The 22,262-nt window shown below is 36.5% G+C and overlaps 2 protein-coding genes across 3 annotated transcripts in view; one reads left to right on the top strand and one right to left on the bottom strand.

Annotated features, from left to right (window-relative positions):
* Positions 1 to 22,262, bottom strand: part of FBXL13 (F-box and leucine rich repeat protein 13) — a 98,599-nt gene that overhangs the window by 39,426 nt on the left and 36,911 nt on the right. The window contains exons 10-12 of the mRNA XM_064505255.1: positions 11,534 to 11,586; positions 6,485 to 6,585; positions 3,290 to 3,419 (exon numbers count right to left, since the gene is read on the bottom strand). Of these exons, the coding sequence (XP_064361325.1) occupies positions 3,290 to 3,419; positions 6,485 to 6,585; positions 11,534 to 11,586 (284 nt within the window). The remainder of the gene's footprint in view (positions 1 to 3,289; positions 3,420 to 6,484; positions 6,586 to 11,533; positions 11,587 to 22,262) is intronic.
* Positions 3,214 to 21,538, top strand: LRRC17 (leucine rich repeat containing 17). Of its 2 annotated transcripts, XM_026097636.2 has the most exons (5): positions 3,214 to 3,349; positions 12,825 to 12,955; positions 14,564 to 15,442; positions 19,416 to 19,571; positions 20,624 to 21,538. In XM_026097636.2, exons 3-5 carry the CDS (start codon positions 14,686 to 14,688, stop codon positions 21,025 to 21,027), a joined length of 1,317 nt encoding a protein of 438 aa, XP_025953421.1. In that variant the 5' UTR covers positions 3,214 to 3,349; positions 12,825 to 12,955; positions 14,564 to 14,685; the 3' UTR covers positions 21,028 to 21,538. The 2 variants fall into 2 exon arrangements, with proteins under 2 accessions (XP_025953421.1, XP_025953420.1); XM_026097635.2 differs by lacking the exon at positions 12,825 to 12,955.

A 22,262-nucleotide genomic window follows, 5' to 3' on the forward strand; every position in this document is an offset into this window, starting at 1 on the left:
TGACCATAGACGTGAACTAGTATAAAATGACAGTACACTGGGAGAGTTAGATTCCAAATGTGAACATTGCAATGGAAGTCCATTTCTGAACTATTTTTAACACAAAAATACCCAAAATAGCAGAAGCAATTTTTAACTTAAAGTTTGATAATGGATCTCAGAAACCAGCTTGAGGAAGTTCAAATGTGAAACATGCATTTAAATGAGAATCAATTAAGCTAGTCTACATTTAGATACTGCTGCATTATCATATGTATTTTTCTTATATCTCTCTATACCTGAAATAATGTTGTCTTAATCTTGTGTTTCTTTTCTAAACCCCCGTTGATTGTTTAGGCACACTTCAGGCACTCTTGGACATAAAATGTAGAAACACAAAATTTTGCATGTTTTCATAAAACAACTGCCTACTCATCTCACTTGCAATTTCAGCATGTTTAATAGATTGCCTCAAGAGCCGACTACTTAACCAGAGAATCAACATCAAGATACCTATGGAATTTAATACTGCATTCTTTGTCCTGGATCAGTAAAATACTACTTAAACCCCCTTCTTCAACCAATTGTGAAGCAGGACACTTTGAAGGTCATTATGAGTCTTTGACCCTATAAAATTCTGCAGAACAGCCTTTTGCTGCATAACTAAATAAGATCATTTTATAAATGTACTATTTTCATTTCATGTAAAGGATCAGAAGTCATTGTGATGATCCTATATAAAAACATAATTCCTGCTCTGGGAGAAGTTTCTGGTCTAATACATAAATAACTATCTCTTTTTTTCTTACCTGTAGGCTAAAAATATAGAACAGTGCAGGTGTACCTTCTAATAAAGTATTCTTCAGTTACATGAGTTTGTAATTGGGAACTGTAAACAACTGCTTCAATAAATAATGAGCATAGTTCAGATTTTCTCCCTTTGTGCTGCTTGATATGTGTGAAGAAGCCAGAATTTTGACAGCAGCTGCCAAAATGAGAAGTCTCCCAATGAAGCCAGAGCTGGAGGAACTCTCAGATGGTAAAAGCTGGTGAAGCCTACACATTTGCCAGTAGCTTCTCTGACACCCCACAATGAGTGCAGCATGTCAAGGAAGGAAAGGGTCATGTTTATTACTTTCCGGTAACTTGTAATCTCTTAAGAATTACAGCCAGCTGTTGTAAGCTACAGCAATAAATAGGCTGTTCTTTGGGCCAGAATAGTTCCAGTCTGAAAATCACTAGGCCATAGATCTTGGTGCCCCCCAAAAAATCCTTTGAAAATCTCCATAGTTCTAATTTAACTGAAAATATCTCTCACCATAGTCTCTTTTTTAGTTGTATAATCTCAATCTAGTATGTCAATAAATGACATGCAAATCCTTTATACCTCTTCATCTCTTCAGCGCCTAATAACAGGAAATATTCCTCCTATAATGTTCAGCTTCAGAAGCAGCACAGAGAAGAAATCTTATGCTTTATAGATATTTCTTTGAGAACACCAGTGGTGTAATAGGAATTTTGAGCAGGACACAATAGAATCTCTATACTTTTAGGAAATACCATGAAAATCTTTAATGAAAATCTTTACTATCCATGCTATAGGGACCCAACCTTAACTACTGAAATTTCATACAAAAGATCCACACCTATAATTCATTTGCTATTACTATCATGAATCAAAGTAATACTCAAACAAAGGAAAGACTGTCTTGTTGTATGACAATGGACTACAAACTATGTGCTCAATTCAGTTTTCTGCCTGAGTATTTAAATGCTCTGGTCTATAGATGTTCAAATACTATAGCAGCAATGGCAATATAAGTACTCATACAAAAAGAATTGTGATGTAAAAATGAGGGAAAGAACAGGCTGCTAGTGCATATTGTTTAGCATAATTTAAATGTTTATATTATAATTTCACTATATTTCTCTAGCTAACTCTGAAGCCTTAGCCTTACAAAAGTTCCCTTTGATTTAGCTCATCCAATGAGGAAAAGAAAAAGAATTCTGTCCTATTAACACACTTTCTGCAGCAGAGTGCAATCTGATGCTCTTTTGGGTTTTAACTGTTTACTTAAGTACTCAGTCATGACCATTAAGCACTATTCCAGAATCACGGGAAACTCAAAATGGAGAAAGCTGTGGAACGCCTCTCAGCTTTCAAATACACTGGTGAGCAAAACCACTCCACTCCTCTGGAAAGGGGAGGACTGTGGTTTTCCTAGTTTGATGATGATTACTTTTCTCTAGTATTAGATCATGCTTTGCAGAGGCAAATCCTTACAGCTCATAATCACACTTCTCAACAAGCAGGAATGTTGCTTTTGCAATAAATAACCAGTTATGGGTATTTTGAAAAAGTAACTAACTCTGCACTAATCTCAGCCCTCATTTCAAATTTCACATTGTCACTGCACAATACTTCCAGTCTTCTCAGCATGATTCTCAGGAACAAGAAACAGGCACTCGAAGCAAAGAGCAGTTAGAACAAGACTGTTCCCTATCTGCCTTCATCTCTAGTTCTGAAATTGTTAGGTGGAAAATTTAACCATTAGACTCCTTAGGCCTCATCTCCTTATCATTTCACATACATTTTGTAGTTTGGAGAATACTCTCAATCTGTAAAGGAAAATGTGTGGGAGCCCTTTGTTAAAACATTCATGGACTATTATTGCCTTACTGTCTAGCATTTTATATTGCTTTTGAAATACATTTCAAGATACAGTGTATGTTTGAAACTTTCTAAAATAGTATTAGATTGTAAAAATTTAGCTTTCTTCAAAATTTTAATAGGGCACTAAAATAAATAATCAAAAACATTAACTATTTTTAGATTGCAGTTTTGTACATGACTTCAATTTACATTTTAAATCACTAAAATAGGAACAAAAGTTCACTATTTAATTGATTTCTTTTCCAGGAATCAAGTGTAAATTTGTCTTCTCCAGTGCACAGTGACTTTTGATTTTTGATATCTTAGTAAAAACTCCATATCCAAAGCGCCTGACTTAAAATTCTAACTAATCATGACATAGAATTAGTCTATTTATGGCTACAAAAAGCCAGCCTTGTTTTCATTATGCAGTAAGTACTAGCTGTTCACAGATCTGACAGTTTGTTGGAAATGATCCAAACCTATAGTGCTATTATTCCTCAGTAAAATTTAAACAGCTGTAGTCATGTAATTCAAAACCCTCAAAAGTCTGCTGCAGTGCTTGCACTCCTTCAGTATACCATGAATGCAGGATGCAGCCAGTCACATAAAGGATTCTCTTCTTCACAGAATGAAAGAAAGACGTGAAGTGCAAACCTGAATGCAACCTGAAAGATCCAAATAGATGAGCTTGTGACATCCTCTTCCAGAGCCCAGGTACTGTAAACCTTTGTCTGTGAATTTTCTGCAGTGAGCTAAACTCAGATACTGTAAATTGGGGAAGCTCCTTTGCAAAAAACAAGATAGAGAACAAATTATTACAAAAGTATGCTACAGAATCAAAAGAAAATAAGAAACCATAGCTGAAATATTTTGAAAATTAATGTAAAGGAATGATGTTGGATTTTAAATAGGGTTTTCTTCTTGCTGAGGTTTGAAAGCCTCTTTTTCTGCTGCACTTTTCCCCCTGTTCCATGTATTGCAAATTACTGAGGAATAGTACTATTATATATCATATTTAATTGTATATAAAAGAATATCATTTTGAAGATATCTTAAATAATTGCAAAAGCACCCTTTTTTAATTAACTGGGATTTTGTCTGCATACTTTGAAAACTAATAGACTTTTCAGTGTGAGCTTGCCGGACTGACTTTGCCATTGATTTTACAAGCAGTGCCTGCTGGAAATGAAAACCAGAACTCCAACAAGGGACGTTAAAAGCATAAACGTAGAGTTAGACCTTCTCTGGTCATGTAATTATTTAGACAAGTGCTATTAAAATAAACCAAAAAATTGAAGAGGTACAAAAGTGAAGTACCTATATGTATCTCAAATCAATGCATGTTTTCTAAAGTTTAAATCAGTTATTTTGGAAAACATTTCTTTATTTATACTAAATACTAGTTAAAAGAAAGAAAACTGTATAAACAGTCATGGCACTCTGTACATCTATGGCACTCTGTAAAAGTTAAGAACCTATATATACCCTGAATCTATCTAAGTTTCTACCTATCTGCAGCTTTGCTTTATAACATATTGAAAACATTCTACTGAACTAAATTTCTAACTGGAATAAATAATTACTGCAATGCCACAAGTACCACAGATGAAAGCATATAGAACATCAAAACCTAGAATTAGGACAAACTGGTAGACATTTAGTCATAGGGACATAGTCATGCAGTTTTACAAGTCAGCAAAAGTAGGCATTTTGAAGAAAGACAGGAACACCCGCGGAGGAGCTGACTACTTAAGCGGTGGAATATGTTTTCAGAGCTGACTTTGTACTTTCAATACCGAGTGAGGAAACGTGCTAACTCGGACTTAACAGAAAAAAAAAAGAAAAGAGATAGGAAGCTGGAAAAAACCACTACCTAGAAAAGGATTACAGACACACACACAAAAGGAAACTTAAGATTATATTTAATGAAAAAAAAACAAAACAAAAAAGGCAATGTTCATCAAAACCAGGCACTAGAATAAAAGGGCATGCATTTTTTTAATGGAAATGTTTCTTTCATATTCAATACAGAAGTATAAGTATGCTTCTTTGCAGAAGCACAAGTCTTCTTGCCTTTTAGTGACACATTCCATAGAAGTGAGTGGAGAGAATGAAACTCAGGGAGAGTACGCTTCCAGACAGCTCTCTCAAAACAGGTAGTAAATTAAGAAACTGTTTTTTAAACTCTGGTGGTTTTAAGTCTTTTTAAACTGTACAAGGTTAAACAACTTAAGACAAGATAGATGGAAGTCTTTCTTACTGCATTTTGAAGACTGTGATCAAAACCTTCCACTACTCTTGAAAACACACTGATTTTCCTTACATGTCACATGACCCTTTTTTACGATCTGTGAATTTTAATACACGATTTCTTCTGCCATTCTTAAAGTGACAGCTTTCTTCGAACTGAACCATGAGCACACAGGTTGCTATAAATCCTTGTTTTGGTTTGCACCTCAATTCTGTAGGAATTTTGTCATATTGACTGGTGCAATTAATTTGGCATTCACAGGATCATTGTTTTAAAGCAATCTGACAAAACCACTTTTTCACAGCTATTCCTGATAGACAATATTTATGTCTACCATATGCATCAGAACTTTTCAGAGGAGAAACTGTACCTGATGAACTGTTTTGTGTAACACATAGGTTGAAATGTTTGTATGGAAGAGCAGAAGGAGAAAATTTAAAATGACCAAAAAGCTTTCAGCTCACTCAATCTTTATGTCACTTTTTAATTGTTCCAATAATGGCCATTTAATATACAACAGCAAAATTTATGTGCAATACTAAAAAATGCAATACTGCCACCTCTAAGAGTTTTGTACTAGTTATCTTATTTACACTGGATCTGTGGCAAGCTGAGGTTTTTTGAGAATGAGAGCTGATGTTTTGAGAAATGTGTCTGCTATCAAATTCTTCAGAGCACAGCAACCTTCTGTACATCCTGCTCATCTCAGAAACAATGAGCTTTGCTTTTTGTACAAAAATTGTCAATAAAAACAGTGGTATATCATGGTTTTAGATCAAAAGTATCATTTGTGCCTGGGAAAGGTTATTATTAATGAGGTGTAAGTTAACTACAAAATAAATTCTGATGTTTTACCAATGAATAATTTTCCATTTCATTTTAAACATTTTATCACATTGAAAGCATCATCCACTCTGGAGAGCTCTTTCTCAGGTAAGTGGTTTTTACACATCGAAAGAAAAACACGGTTCTCACTTTGGTGTTAACAGGATGCTTACATAACCAAAACAACATAGGCCGGGATTACCTATAGTACAGCAGTTCCAAACTTCAAGAGAAATACATTAAAATTAAAGAAGACAAAATACCTGGCAATATGGAGAAAACACAGATTCTGATGAGAATACTATTGAAGAAGAAATGAATGGTAAGGGTGGAGAGACTAAATGGAAAACTTTGCCAAAGCAACTGTTAGCAAACTGAGGATATGACATTATAGACTGGCATAAATAAGGCACCTACTCACAGTCCTCTCTTGCAAAAATCAATTTTTATGAACAGATCTAATTTGCAAATGTCTTGCATCATAATGAGTAATTGGACATGCCAAAGAAATTTTGGACTAGCATGTTCTTTTAAAAGTTTCTGTAAAACTCTGGGAAATATATATGGTAACCCAGCTTATATTTTTAATTATACTAGAAAGAGAAACACAGAAAGGAATTGCTCTCTAAGTCAAATACGTGGGCCACTTTTTTAATTTTATGTAACAGACAGATTCCTGCAGATGTCTCAAAAACAGTATTGCTACAACATATGCCTCAAAGTTTCCTGCAAGAATAAAACAAACACACTTGCACATTTCTCATTAATTTTACCTTGACAACAGTCTTAGTGTTCCATTAGTAATATCTGTATATGACAGATTTAAATAGAGAAGAGATGGACAGCCTTCTGATATGATTCTCATTGAGTCATCCTGAATAATAAAAAAAGATTTCTTGAAGTACATAAAATTATAATTGTATTAATTTATTTGAAGTTTTTATACACAGTAACAGAAAAAAACCTGAATAGACTTCTTTATATCATTGTATTAATTGCTATATATCAAAGTGATTTTCTTCTAGAAACCACTAAGTAGGATACTAAGAGGTGCATGATACTACTTTTATTCACTTCAAGAATGATAATTTTAACATTCCAGTTCAAGGAAAAATTATACACTACACAGTCCTAGGGAGCACAGGAGACTTTTCACATTATTAAAGTTTAGTACTTGCTTAAATATTTTGCTAAAGCAAGATTTGCGTTAGCTAATCCTGGTACATATAACCATTTGTGAATTTTCTCTGAAATCTAAGGTACACTTCGCTAATCAGTAGTATCATCTACAAAATGCTTCCTATTTAGTTCTGCCCTCCAGATGGAACATCTGTTTTAAGTAGTTCTAAGGCTTTCATGTTTTACTGACCTGCAAAAGCGATACAATCTATTTTGTTCTATATACCAGTTCATTAGAATACATATGGGACCAAATCTGCTACAATAAACATCAGTTTAATAGAAATGTAAAAACGCTGGACTTTTGCATGGAAATGTAATAGTTGAATGTGTAGCTTTTGCCTTATTGTGGTCGCTTTGTTACTGTTTCAGTTGTCAGGTAAAACAACCATGAAGATAGCTGGAAATTCAGTACCAATCAACCTTACAGAGGACAGCTAATCTGTACTTTTGAAATACATTCCTGCAATATATAATTTGATATCAACGGGTACACTGAGGGAGGGTTACCATAAGAGAGAGAAGAGACGTGAAAGCAGAGGGAGTGGTAAAGTAGTGTTGGGGGAACAGCATGATGGGGGAAGCTCTCAAACCTTCCCTATGAAAACAGCACAACTGGGGTCCATCTCAAGTGCCTGAATGCAAATGCATACAGCATTCAAAGATGAGGAATCAAAGAGGAGGCACCAGAAATCTGTGCGCAGGTGCAGAGCTATGTCTTCATTGGTATTACAGAGATGCAGTGGTGTACCAACCACAACTGGAGGGCTGCAATGAATGGTTATAGACTATTTAGGAACGACAGCCTGGGAAGGTGAGGAGGACAGGTTGCACTCTATGAAAAGGAATGGCTAAATGAATGGAGCTTTGCCTTGGAACAGGTGACAAGCCAGTTGAGAGCTTATTGGTAAGGATTAGAGGACAGACCTATGAGGATGACATTGTGGTAGGCATCTGCTACAGACTGCTTGATCAAGAGAAAGTAGATAAAGTCTTCTTTAGGCAGCTGAAAGAAGCCTTACAATTGCCTACCCTCATAGTCAGATTTTAACCACTCTGATATCTACTGGAAGGACAATACGGCTAAGTGCAATGCAGATTTTTGGAGTATATTGAAGACAATTTCTTGATCCATATGATTGATGAGCTGGCTAGGGGAGATGTTCTGCTCGACTTGTCTTATAAACAAGGAAAATCTTGTCATGGTGTGAAGAACAAGAGTGGCCTTGGTTGCTCTAACCATGAAACTGAGGAGTTTAAAACCTGAGAGAAAGACAAATAGTAGAAGTAAAAACCTGAATGTGAGGGAAGATTTTGGCTTACTCAGGGATCTGCTTGACAGGACTTCAAGAGACATTGCCCTGGAGGGCAAAGGGGCCCAGGAAAGCTGGTTGATCTTCAAGGATGAGATACTCAGTGCCTTTTTTGCCTCAGTTTTTACTGCTAAGGTTTGCCTTCAGACCTCCCAGGTCCCTGAGCCTACTAGCAGAGTCTGTGAGAGTGAAGTATTACCACAGTAGAAGACCATGTTAGGGAGCACTTGAAGAAATGGAACCAGACAGGATGCATCCAAGAGTGCTGAGAGAGCTGGCTCATGCCATTGACAGGCCTCATGCTTACCACCCTTGAAAGCTCATGGCAGTCAGGGGAAGTTCCTGACAACTGGAAAAAAGCAAATGTCACACTCATCTTCAAGATGGGCGAGAAGGAGGATCCAGAGAACTACAGGCCAGTCAGCACCACCTAAATCCCTAGAAAGGTTATATGGCAAATCCTCCTCGAAGCCATGTCCAAGCAGATGAAGGACAAGAATGCGGTAGGGAACAGCCAGCACGGATTTACCAAGGGCAAATCATTCCTGACTAATTTAATAGCTTTCTATGATGAAATGACTGGGTCTGTGGACACGGAGAAAATAGCAGCTCTTGTGTATCTTGACTTCAGTAAGGCCTGTGGTGAAGGCCTTACACAGTATCATTTACAGCCAAACTGGTAAAATATAGGCTGGGTAAATAGACTGTAAGGTGAGTGAAAATTAGGCTGGACTACCAGACCAAACGGCTGTGATCAATGGTGCAACGCTTCATTGGTGAACAACTGGCATCCATCAAAGGTCAATATGGGGGCCAGTACCTTTTAATGTCTTTATTACCAGCCTGGATGATTGGACAGAATACATCCTTGGCAAATTCACAGACTGTATCAAACTGGGGGGAACGGTCTCAGGGGTATGACTGCTATTCAGATAGACTTACGCTGGAAAAAATGGGCTGACAGGAAACTCATGAAGTTCAACAAAGGCAAATGCAAAATCTGGGGTGGAATAACCCTATGCAATAGTACAGGCTAGGCACTAACTGGACAGAAAATATCTATCAAAGACATGGACCTCAGAGTCCTGGTGGCTAGAAGTGTGAACATAAGTCAACAGCGTGCCCTTGTGAAGAGGAAGACTAACTGCATACTAGGCTATATCAGCAAAAAGTGTACCCAGCAGGTCAAGAGAAGTGATTATTCCCCTCTGTTTGGGGAGACGTGCTTGTGAGAGTGCATCTGGAGTGCTGTGTCCAGTTTTGGGCTCGCCAGTACAAGAAAGATATGGACATTCTTTGGCAAGTCCAGTGGAGGGCCACCAAAATTGTTAGAAGGCTAAAGCGCATGACGCACAGGGAGAGGCTGAGAGAGCTGGATTTGTTCAGCCTTAAGAAGAGAAGGTTAGAGGGGAGATCCTATTGCTCTCTGCAACTACCTAATGAGAGAGTATACAAAAGACACAGCCAGATTCTTCTTGAAAGTGAAATGCTACAGGACAAGATGCAGCAGACACAAGTTGCAACACAGCAAATTTCAATTAGATACTAGGAAATTTTCTCACCATGAGGGGGGCCGAAAAACTGGAACAATTTGCCTAGGTTGTGCAATCTCCATCCTTAAAGGTACATAAGCTTGGTTGTTTATGACAAAGTCATAAGCTACCTGATCTAGTCGAATCTGCTTTGACTGGGAGGTTGAACTAAATGATCTCCAGAGGTCCCTTTCAAGCCAAATGATTCTATGAATAGTCCAGAATGAAGAAGTCCTCAATACACACCATATCTCTGCTAATAATCAGAAAGCTAAAAATATCAAATGGTTAATCACCTGAATTTTTCTCCTAGGATGTCCACAGTGAAATCCAGTTATGTGAATGTAACTTGTTTAAACACACTTCAATTAAACTAGTTACAATGAGAAGTGAAAAGATGTAATGCATGCTGTGAAACCCAAACACACATTCAGGTAGTGAGACTGGGCTTAGCTCTGTGCTGTCATGCTCACATTGTTACCAGTATGCCTTTACTTTGCCCAAAGTTAGCTGGGGTACATCTACATGATCGGCAAGATTCCTCTGCCTTGCAATAGAACACAGAAATTCTTTCCATATCTTTTTGTCTTTTTTATCTTTTATCTTTTTTTTTTTTTTTTTTTTTTTAACCTTAAAATCAGGCAGGATTTATCACAAGGTCATAAGCAATCTGATCTAGTTGGATCTGCTCTGACTGGGAGGTTGAACTAAATGATCTCCAGAGGTTCCTTTCAATCCAAATGATTCTGACAGCTCAATAAAATATTTATGACAGACTTCATACGAAAGAAGAAAACTGGATGAAAACAGAAAATCATGATCTTGTGAAAGTAAGAAAGAACTGATGGGTTTAATTGTGAGAATAAAAACTTCAGAAACTTCAGCTAGCTCTATAAAAGACACACTAAGAGATATATCCTCAATATGTTGTAGAATCTGAATCAGCCTCAGCAAGGCTGAAGTGATTTCTGTAGGTCTTCTTACTCCATACCCCAAACTGAAATGGAAAAATACACCTAACCAAACTTTGACAGTTGTTTGTCTAATCTATCCTTGGTAAACCTATGCTGGACATTTCTACTGTCTTACCAAGCAGTGGATGCTTACACATTGATTATTTAATAATTTGTTGAAGTGTACTTTCCAAGGATAGTGTTAGGAAAAATGATTTATAATTCTGTAGGCGTTCCTTTTCCTTCTCTTTGAAGATATTCAGGATGCTTGCTTCTGTCCAGTCTCTTTGGATGTCACTTATCCATTAAAGCTTTTGAAGATAACTACTGGTTCAGAACTTTGACCAGTTCCTTCAGTACTGAGGAACTGCATCAGGCTCTGCTAAATTTGCATGCATCTGAAATACGTAAATATACTCTGAACTGTTCTGAACTGTTCTAGAAACTTAGATATTTTGAGAGGCTAAGTCTAGCTATATTGAATGAAGGAATAAAGGAACTTGGAGACATCATAGGTTTAAAATGCACTGATCTTAATGACTTTAAACTTAAAATAACACAAAATTCTTTCCCAAAATGGCAAAGTTTTGAAGCCTGTTACTAAAATTAATTCAGATTGAACATATCATTTTCCCCTGGCACTGTACAAAACAAATGAGAGCCTCACTTAGTATCTCTAAATCCTATTAAACTCCATAGTAACATTTTTAAATAGAACTAATTAGTTATGAACCCAATTTCATTTTATATCAGTATGATTTGTGTATCCAAATCACCAAAGAACTTCAGAAAATATTCCTTTTCTGTGTAAATTAAATATTACGGAGAAAGTTTGTTACACTTACATTTAATCCCTGGCATTCAGAGAGATTTAAGTCTTGCAAATTTTTACATTCACCTAAAATTAAAAAAAAAAAGTCATATTAAAGATTAAAAGCTCAAATTCTCAGAATATCAAAGAAACGTAAAAATTTCCATTGCAGATTCAGTCCATCTAGGCCAATATCCTACCTGAAACTATAGCCATATCAGATAACTGAGAAGAAAGCAGAAAAAACAAATGTAGAATACAAAGCTAGAAAAAGTTATCCATAGGAAATGTTGCTTCTTACAGCTCATGAATTAATTGCTGGCTTATGAATCAAGCTGTTTCTATGTTGTGTCGCCAAAAGAACTACAAGGTTACCTAATTAACCAATTTGGAGTTAGGAAATGCCAGAATTAAGTTTTCTATTTAAGCTTATCTGTCCCTCTCACCCATATATTACAATACCAGTCTCTAATTATATAAATTAACTATTTTTCCCCTTGAAAGTACAGGTGCAGCAGCCAGACTAATTGCAGGGAAAGCCCTGCTTATGTTCTGTAGTTATGAAATTTCACAGAATAACAAAAGATAGATATCTGACACCCCTTCAGCCACTCCTTGCCAATTTTTTAGCCCATCCTCCAAAGTAAAGATGCAAAAACTCCTCTGTTAAACACTGTAATACTTTCTGCCTTAACCTATTATTCAGAAATAACAGATCTGCTAAAACTGAGATGAAAAAAATTGGCCCGATACAGATATCTGATATGCAAAATGCAATTTGAAGTGTTTATATAGTTATGATAAATACATAAAAAAAAATAAAATAACTATTTTTGTATGGTAAATATGTAAAAAGGAAAGCCAAATATATGTTTTCAGTTGCAATCAACATAAATCAACAATAGGTTTATATGTTCTTCTCTGTGGAAACTAAGACTTTACTAAAATCCTGTTATATTGCTTCACTCAATGCCATTTTGAAGAGTAGGACTCTGCTGAGAGGGACTGGACAACTCAAAAGATCCTCATCATTAAAATCATCATTAAGGCAGCTAAGCCAAAAGAATGACATACCTCCTACCTGCTTCTTGCCCTAATACTAAATCAGGCAGAGTTATCATTTTACATGTGAGCCTGTAAATGTTACTGAAAGGAACTGTTCATTTTGGTATCATAACTGAATATGGTTTAGTTTGCAGGCAGAATTTAATACTAGTAATAAATGCAAGCTCATACTCAGGAGAGGGAAAGGAAGAGGAAAATAGTATTTACATAATTTTTTTATTATCTTTCCTCCTCCAGATTCCTCTTTTTTTCTGTTTCAGATAGATGAGCTATCACATTGGCAGACCTACCAAAACTGTGGAACAGTTCAAAACAACACAGAAGATCCCAGTTATGATGGAAGTTATTAAAACGTGATCAATTTATACCGACTAGCCCAAAGTGCCAAAAAGTAATAAATAAAATTTCATTTTTCACATAAGGGATAAGCTCACTAATGTAAATGTTCACGCATGCTGTGAATTAATAGAATCTGAATGCAGATAGAGAACTATCACCTACAGGAATGAAATGGAGAAACCATTCAAAGGGTTTTCAGAGAGAACAGTAACTGGCCACACGGGCTGGGAGGATGCAGTAGCATGCAGACACATGCAGACACAGGTCTGTGCCATTTGTTTGAGGAGTCAGAACCGCATAGACATTAACAGTACATCTTCCCTACAGTCTAGATGTTGTTTAAACTGATAGCCCAATTTGTTTAAAAACTACAAATTGCCTTGCTTTCAAAAGGATTTTACATAGTATTAGTTGATTTAAGACAACACTTTTCCTCTGGATAGAGAGAAGTTTTTTGAGCCCAGAACAGTGGTGTTTTAGAGACATAATATCTGTGCAATGATCTGCACTCAAAATCGAGATTCAGTACCTCCCTAAATGCTAAGGCCAAAAAGGATGGAACATAATGCAGAGATGTTGTCCACGGTCATAGAGAAAAAGTAACCAAGCATTTAAACCATGCAGTGAACAAAGACTTCTAAAAAAATAAGTTTTAGAAGGAATGATACTGACTAGCAAAACCCAGGAAATATGTGAGAGAAAAAAAAGCAGGTAACATAAAAAGGAAGGGTTTCTAAGGAAACACAACCTTGTGGCCAAACTGTACTGAAAACAGCAGGGAAAAGGGCAGTGCAGAGCAGCACTGCACTAAATTCAGGAGGGAATACAGGCAAAAACCCCCCCTCTAAAACTATTGCAGCAAGTTTTGGACATTGTTGGAGGAAGTAGGCCTTGTCTGCCCCTAATTTTAAACCTTGGTGACAGTGTTTGGCTTTCCTGGAAAGGTAAAAGCTCCCAGCGGACTCCCCTATACTCTCCCTCCTCGGGTGGCCAGCCCGGGGAGTGCCTTGAAGCAGGCCACTGCCAGGACCTACAGTTTCCCTTTGCACGGCCTGTACTCAGCTAATCCCACAGGCTTTCGCGAACTCGAGTCGGGTCTGTCTCAGGGCCGTCCAGCCCACTTTGCCTACTTGACATGGGCCATGGGAGACACATGGCAGTAGCAGGGCTAGTTACGATAAAATGGGGCCCAACCTGAAAACGAGTGCGCACTTCAGAGTACTCTAAAGCTCACGGTGCGACAGCAACACTGGATGATTTTCCTTCGCCTGGCTCTCTATGTGTTCCAGTGGGCCAACAGCTGGAAAGCTGGCAAATCTCAGCCTCAGGCCCCTCTTCCAAGCTGATCTTCCAAGTCAAACTTAAATGCAATGAGGATTCAGCACAATGCCCTTTTGCTGAATATACAATAATCTCCAATTAAAAATCAGTTAAAAAACAGTCCTTTTATGATATATTTTGCCATGCTTAATCAAAATGAATGACAGTGGATCAGAGACAGTAGTAACAACAAAAAAAGAGATATGGCATTAATGTTTCAGAATATCTGTGCAGCTCTGAGTAGTGCAATGACTAAGTACTTGATTGAATGCTGTGTATTATGTACAAGACTCACGCAAATGTCTGTTCTATCTTTTCTAATACTTTGCTTTTCTTCCAGCACAGGGATTTCACATACCCCAGCTGTGCCTCTTCAGATTTGAACAACACTGCTAAGACTATCCAAATATTTCGACTGTTCCAGCTGTCACAGAAAATAACAGGGGCCAGCTGAATGTCAGGATGCAAGTAGTAACTGTTACAATACTACTTCTTCTCTGTAAAGCATCTGACTTTAGGAAGACAAGGAATAGGAGTTCGAGAAACAATGAAAGGGAAAATAGCTTAAGGAAAGCGTCTAGCACTGTTAAGCGCAATGCCCCAGGCCTCCCCTGTGATATATACACTTACCTTCATGAGAAATACTTAGATTGCCAGGAAAGAAAATTGATTTTTGTATCATCTGATTGGCCTGATGATTTAAAACACATGCTGTTAGCAAGAAACAGGATTCGTAAACTCAAGAATAATATGTTTTCCAAGTATAAAGTATTGAAAAGTCTGGATTTACAACAGAATGATATATCAAAAATTGAGAGTCAGGCTTTTTTTGGTTTGAATAAGCTTACCACACTCTTACTTCAGCATAACCAAATTAAGAGTTTATCTGAGGAGGTTTTTATTTACACGCCCATCCTAAACTACCTACGTCTTTATGATAATCCCTGGCATTGCGACTGTGAACTGGAAACTCTTGTTACAATGCTACAGATTCCAGCAAATAGGAATTTGGGAAATTATGCCAAGTGTGTGTATCCAATACAACTGAAAAATCAGAAGTTAAAGCAGATAAAAGCTGACCAGCTTTGTGGTGAAGAGGAAAGGCAGGACCCCCAAAACATAAAAAGGGAAAAGCCTGAAGCTATCAAACCAGAATTTGATTCCTCTTTGTGCCACATGTATGTGTTTCCCGTACCAACCCTGAATTGCAAAAGAAAAGGTTTGTATTAATCTTTATAACTGAATGAGTTACATTAATATTCTAGTTCCCTTATTATATTTGTTCATACATTAATTACTGCAAATCAGTATAGCACCAGGACTTGCTTGACTTTCCTTAACTAATACTGGTAATCTTTTGTTCTTGTGATTATAAGCAGCTAGTAGGAATTCTTTCAGCATTTTACCTCCACTTTGCAGGCCCAAATCTGCAAACAAATATTCTTTAGTGTTCTAATACAAATAATTCAGTGAAAATCAACAGGAATAAAATTAAGCATGTGCTTAAGTTACTGTGGCACCAGCACCTCAGTTGTCTGATTTTACAACTATGAACACGCTGTCCATTACAGCTGTTCCAAAACTGTTGTACCGGCAGAGAGAAGAGGCACAGATTCTATTTTCTTCTTTCCAGTCTACAAAAATAAAGATAGCAAAAAGAATTGACAAAAGGAAGCTGTGAAGCAGGACAGGAGCTGCCAACTGTGCTTACAATCCTCAAAGGAACCTAACTGCAAAGGAGAGGCCCTGCATCCTCCCATTTTCTGTGCAAGATTTCCTTTACGGAGGGAAAAAATGTGTGCTTTTGTTCCTAAAGAAACATGTCCTCTGTGCTCTTTCTCACAGTACCCAGCAGACATTTCAAAGTTAAAGTGCCTTCAAGAAACTTTAGTCAGTAACTTGGCTCAATTCCCTCCCCAAATGCATCTCAGGCTCTTACAAGCCACAGTAAAGCCCTAAGGGTAAATCAGCCGGGGCATATATCAATATAAAAGTGCACGTTTATTCATGCTTTACATCTCCCATATTTTATCATATGATGAAACAAAGCAAAGAACAAAACAATCCAGACGAGAATTGTTCTTTAACATTATTAAAAAAAAAAAGCATTACTAGGAGTAGCCCAATTTGGGAGGATTTTTCCCAGCTTTGGCAAAGTATAGCCTGCAATGCCTGATCACTGCAGTCTGTTTTGCCTACTTCTGTTTTGCAAAATGTTCGCCAAACTCCTATACTGTTCTTCTATTTGTTTTAATAGTGACTTTAAATTTATACAACAGCTCTTGATGTGTCCATATGCCCAGATCTTAACGCCAGAGACAAGCTCAGAATTCGGTATAAGGAGACAATATCTAAAGAACAACTGATCTCAGTATTTGGTTACATGGTTTATCTGTTACCTATGTCATAAAAAAAATACTCCATGCTTTGCCCTTTTCCTCACAGCTAAACTCTGTTCTTCTTCCTACATCTCACTTTCCTCTCAATTTTTTTACCATGCAGTTGCTACCCCTTTTTTATTAATTGTTTATGCTTTTATACTAGCTAAAATTTGTTTGTTACTATTCACTTTCTTTACCCTTCCTTGTAGTATACAATAGGATCCTAATTATTATCACTATCACCTCCTGTCTCCAGTAAACAGTGCAACTGAACAAAAGCAGGCCTATAATACAATTCACGATAAAACACAAGACTGACTTTCCAGACCTTCCTGCTCAGCGGCATAGTAAAGATGAGCTGAATATCTAAATATACTCAAAAAATTTTGGCAAGATAAATGTTATTTTTCTCTTTAAGTTCATAGAAACCTTCAGTGTAGTCTGCCCTTCATGCGAGTTTCACCGGCTTTTATAGCGTTTTTCAAAATGGATTACTGTCTTCAGGACTAAGGAACAAACAGTAACTTCACAATCCACACGAGTGTATTAGAGGGTACAGGCAGTCCCTCCTTCAGGTCAACAGCTAACTGTATCACTCCAGGACTTCCTGGATGCCCAGCATGCGCTCATTGTGTAAGTCCCACATTTTTTAGGATCTATCAGATCTACCGTATGCTAGACAGCTTGATGCACACATCCCATTGACATCTGGGATTTCTGAACATATGGCAACCTTTGATGGAAGGACTGTACTTATTGTTTTTGAGTATTATTACTGTGCAGCAGATGCACAATTAAATTGGACCTTCCACCAGAAATAGGAGAAGCATACATCCAAAATCCTGGTAAAGCATAAAAATTCCTCAGATCCATGTGGACAAGATTTCAGAGTAGGAAAAAAAGGTGTATCACCTGTGAAACCAGTAAAATCTCACGAACAGCTGCAGCTCCCTATTCCTTTACGGAGGAGAGGATGGAGTGACAAGCAGTACAGCAGTACTATGCTCAAAGGAGCAGGGCCTGCACTTTGTCCCTCAGGTCAGCAACTTTCAGTTAATGCCAGAAAACTCACGAAACAGCCATCTTAAAAAAATCAGGTAACGATATATATGTTCTCCTTTTCAAATAAGAACTTCTTACTCGTTTCTCATCATATCAGTGATGCACTAGAACTGTCAATACTTTGGGACTGAATTATAGCATGTCCTTGATTCTGTTTCTTTTAAGAAAAGAAAAGCAACAAAAGTTTCACGCAAGCATAACTTCTGTTTGCTTTTCCACAAAAGAACTTGGGTTTGCAAGAACAGTTCAAAAAACATGCATTCAAGTACTGCAGCCTCCCAAAGTCTCTAAATTCAAACATTACTTGCATTCATTTGGTGATAAACATGCCCTGAAACATGGACATCTGCACAAACATGAAACACTCGGAGCAGAACAGGCTCCTACCAAAGCTCTACTGAAATTTAGATGTGAGGCAGGAAGTCTCAGAAATGCTGCTTTAGTATCAAGAACGCCTGATGCATTAGACATCTTCAGAATTTAAAATGTACACTGACAGCACCAATTTTGGCACAGAAACTAGGAACAGGAACTACTTACTTTCATTCAAAGACAGTCAAAGAAGAGACAACATCCATTCTTTGTATAAAAGCCCAGGATTAGGACACTCGCTGAGAAAACATAAAACCAGGAGATTCAGTCTCTTCTTCAGTTTTCCTGAGATGATGCAAATCACAGTGTGCACTTCTCAAGAATGTGCCCTTACTACTGGACTAGAAGCTATTCTTTCTGCCACTATTTTACAAGGAACACTATAAGGATAGATACATATTAGCTACTTTGGTAATGCCAATTATCTAAGTAGGATAGAGAAGCAGATAGATAGAAATGCCACTATGTAGCCTGGAAATACATTAACGATAACTATCAAAATAATACATAAAGTCTTAAATAATATTATAAATACTATACAGTTATAATAACTAGCATTTTTACTGCTAATAAAACTTAGAACATTTTACCTATTGGTAACATGAAACAAAGGATGTAATATACTACAATTTGATTATCAAAGATGTTCTCATACCAATGGACACTTATTTATATAGTTACTCTGGTTTCTTCTATTTAAATGACCAAGCCCACATAAATATGCTTTTTATTTGTATAGTATCTTCAACACCTATGCTATCCCTATGCAGATGAATGGTACAGCTCCATTAAAATAAAAATGTAAAACACACAAAGAAGTTTTGCTATAAGTATTAAAGGAGATAGCAACTTTCACATGAGATGTAAAGATAGTAAAGAACAAAGCAGTCAAAGTCAAGAGCCAAAAAACCATGTTGATACTAGTAGTGGGAAAAGTGGGAAAAAAATGAAAGAAGACAAGGAGAAAACAATGCTAGACTGACAAAGGGAAAAGAAAGGAAAATATACAAGCCACATAGAGCAAATTAGTAAAACGAATATATATTTGCTTTCCCATTGTTTCTGTTTAGCCCTTCCCCACTATTAGCATGAACATATTTCCAAATGATTGGGGGAAAATGACCAGTTTACCCTGCCTTTAGAGACAAATCAGAGAATTGATCTTACAAAAATAAAAATTTTAAAGTGCCCTATATTTTCCCATTTTCCCACTAAGGATTTTCATGATTTTTCTGAGATATCTACTCTGATTTATCTCTGAAGACACAATAAACGAGTCATTTTTTCTTAGTAGCTCAGTGTGATATCAAACTGTGATATGCAAACAGCAAAAATAATCTAAAGCTGATGCAAAATATGTCTTTTTCATTTTTTAAGATTTAAAGAAAGTTCCAGGTAACATACCTCCAGATATAGTTAAACTTGATTTGTCCAACAACAAAATTAGACAATTACGACCCAAAGAGTTTGAAGATGTCAGTGAACTGAAGATACTAAACCTAAACAGTAATGGATTAACTTACATTGATCCTGGTAAGAATAATTTTACATATTCATAAAAAAGTTATTTGTGTTTTATTAATTATACATTTTGGCAATGCCTCTATCACATACAAATGTGAGGAAAAAAGATTTAAAAATTAACAAGTTGGTCTGAATTTTACCTTTTGTAGCACTCAACTCATACAGTCAAGTTTTGTGCTGAAATGTATTAATCACCAATGTCAAGAGCAGAGACTAACTTCGGTTTCCATTTTTTAATACTAAGTCAACCAAGTGCAAAAAATTGAACTTGGCAGGCTAATCAGTTCCAAAAAGGCTAAAGAGTTGAATGACTTTTCAAGTATCTTTGCAAATTCTGATGGGGAGTGTCATATAATATGGTTGCTTTTAAATTATATTGGATAATAAAGTAATAGACAAACCGAAAGCATCTTAACCCTTTTGGGTTAAAAATCATTATATATGATTGCTCTTAAATTATGTATTATTAGAACTCACGTAGCATTGTATTTGCAATTTGCTTATTGTGTATATCTATTAGTTTTTTAAATTATGAAAGTAGAGATAAGGAGAGAGATGGAAAGAATGAAGCAAAAATTAGAGGCTTTTCTAATAGCATTTTAAAGATTTTACATACACACACGCACACAAAAATGGATACATACATCCATTTATATAAAAACTAACAGACCTGCACATTGTCATAGATTTAATAAATTCCAATACTTCTACTTCTGTATCACAGCAACAACAATAGAGTTCTACAAGCAAAACAACTGTTCACTGATGCTGTCCACCTTCACTGTCTTTATATTACACTCAGGCGTGGTCGTATTTACCAGCAGTACCACTGCCCTATTGTTGACACACTTATAACAATATATTACACTTTTCAGGGTACAACCCGTACTTCAAAGTTCAGTTTTTGAAAAGTCTTTAGTGCAGCCTTTAGCAAAACACATTTAAATCAATGTATGGATATTTATTTTTTATAGCCATAAAAATGTTTTTCCTGTTGCAGATACGCATACTTTGTCTAACTAATCTTTACATAGTACCAAAAACTGTTTTTCTATTGACAGCTGCTTTCTCAGGGCTCAATAACTTAGAGGAGCTGGATCTATCAAACAACAGCTTGCAAAATTTTGAATATGGAGTATTGGAAGATCTTTATTTTCTGAAAATACTGTGGCTGAGAGAGAATCCTTGGAGATGTGATTACAACATTCATTACCTTTTCTACTGGTTGAAGCATCACTACAATGTTCACTACAATGGCCTAGAATGCAAAATGCCTGAGGAATACAAAGGATGGTCTGTTGGAAAATACGTTCGAAGTTATTATGAGGAGTGCCCAAAAGACAAGCTGACCATTTATCCAGAAAATTATGATCTGGACAAAGATGATGAGGAATGGGAACGACACAAAGAACAATCAGTTCAAACAGTAAAGAAGCATGGTGTAATTGTCACTGTGATAGGCTAATAAAGGAAACTCTTGTTAGTAGATTCAAATATTTGATACTCTGACACAAAAAAGATCATTGTTTACATTTTTTGTTACCTATACAGATTGTCTGTAAGAGTATCTGCCTACAAAGATTTCTTTTTATTATAGTTAATAATTACAGAATGGCATTAGTTATAGAGATCCCTCATCAAGTTATTGTTTTTGACAATTTGTTCAGGACACTCTTGTGAAATATTCTGGCAATTATTTGAAACTTTGCAATAGAAATGGACAGAAACAAAGATAGTGCTGTGGTGGGGAGGAGCTGTTTTATGTACAAACACAGCTTATATGTTGACAGGAACTTGCTGCAGAATTGTGACCAAGACACATTTTCCTGAATGTATTGCCCGTTTTTTTGTATCTGCTAGTTTCTTGAAATATTCCCAGAAGACATTTCTAAGATTTTTGTATCAGCTTCCTGTTGTTTTATTGTATATGAAAAATCAAACTGAAGACTTACCCTAAATACAGTTCTAGAATAACAGGAATGGCTGTTGTTATACTGATTAGGATACAAACCCAGAATTGGGTTCTACTGGCTTATTTACCACTGTTCATGCTCAGTCTTCAGTGAATAATGCAGCCTCTGTCTCTTCTGTAATTGAGCTGTCAGAAAATAGGAATAGCATAGGTTCCCAAAACCCAGTTGCAAATGCTTCTATTGGCCTTGTCTGGCTTTTGGACATAGTTTGACATAGGTTACATGACCATATTTCTAGCTCAAGCAGAACCCCTGAGGACTGCTGTGGTCTGCACTCCACATGCCGCTGCCCATCCGAACTGCAGGTAAGTGTCCTTCTGAGTGCTCCCTGAAAGCGTGGGATTCTCAAATTCCCCCCAACCACGACTTATCTGTAAAATGCAGATCATAGCACCTCTTTATCTCACTGAAGTCTTACAAGGATACATTCATTAAAGATTGTGATGCGTTCTAATACTATGGCAATAGGGCCATACAAATTCCCTAGCTAAACAGACAATACCTCTAAATATATAATTCCTTGCTATATAATATAGTGCGTAAATGTTCCTTTACAGAAAACCTGTTTTTACTGAATTACTGTATTTCACTGTTACATAATAATAATATACACATACTAATGTGTTTTAAATCTCTGTGCCAGTTAACATTAAACTAAGAGAACTAGTGCCTCTTGAAGACAGGTATTATAGTGCCTTTTTTACAGATGGGAAGGATAAATAAGTCC

The sequence above is a fragment of the Dromaius novaehollandiae genome, chromosome 1 (genome assembly GCF_036370855.1).
Source record: "Dromaius novaehollandiae isolate bDroNov1 chromosome 1, bDroNov1.hap1, whole genome shotgun sequence".
Classification (NCBI taxonomy): Eukaryota; Metazoa; Chordata; class Aves; order Casuariiformes; family Dromaiidae; genus Dromaius; species Dromaius novaehollandiae.

Excerpts from the sequence above, each read along its gene's own strand:
- LRRC17 (XM_026097636.2), top strand. The coding sequence starts at position 14,686 with ATGCAAGTAGTAACTGTTACAATACTACTTCTTCTCTGTAAAGCATCT. Across the intron at positions 15,443-19,415 it reads CCTGAATTGCAAAAGAAAAG|ATTTAAAGAAAGTTCCAGGT; the intron begins GTTTGTATTAAT and ends TCATTTTTTAAG. Across the intron at positions 19,572-20,623 it reads ATTAACTTACATTGATCCTG|CTGCTTTCTCAGGGCTCAAT; the intron begins GTAAGAATAATT and ends TTCTATTGACAG.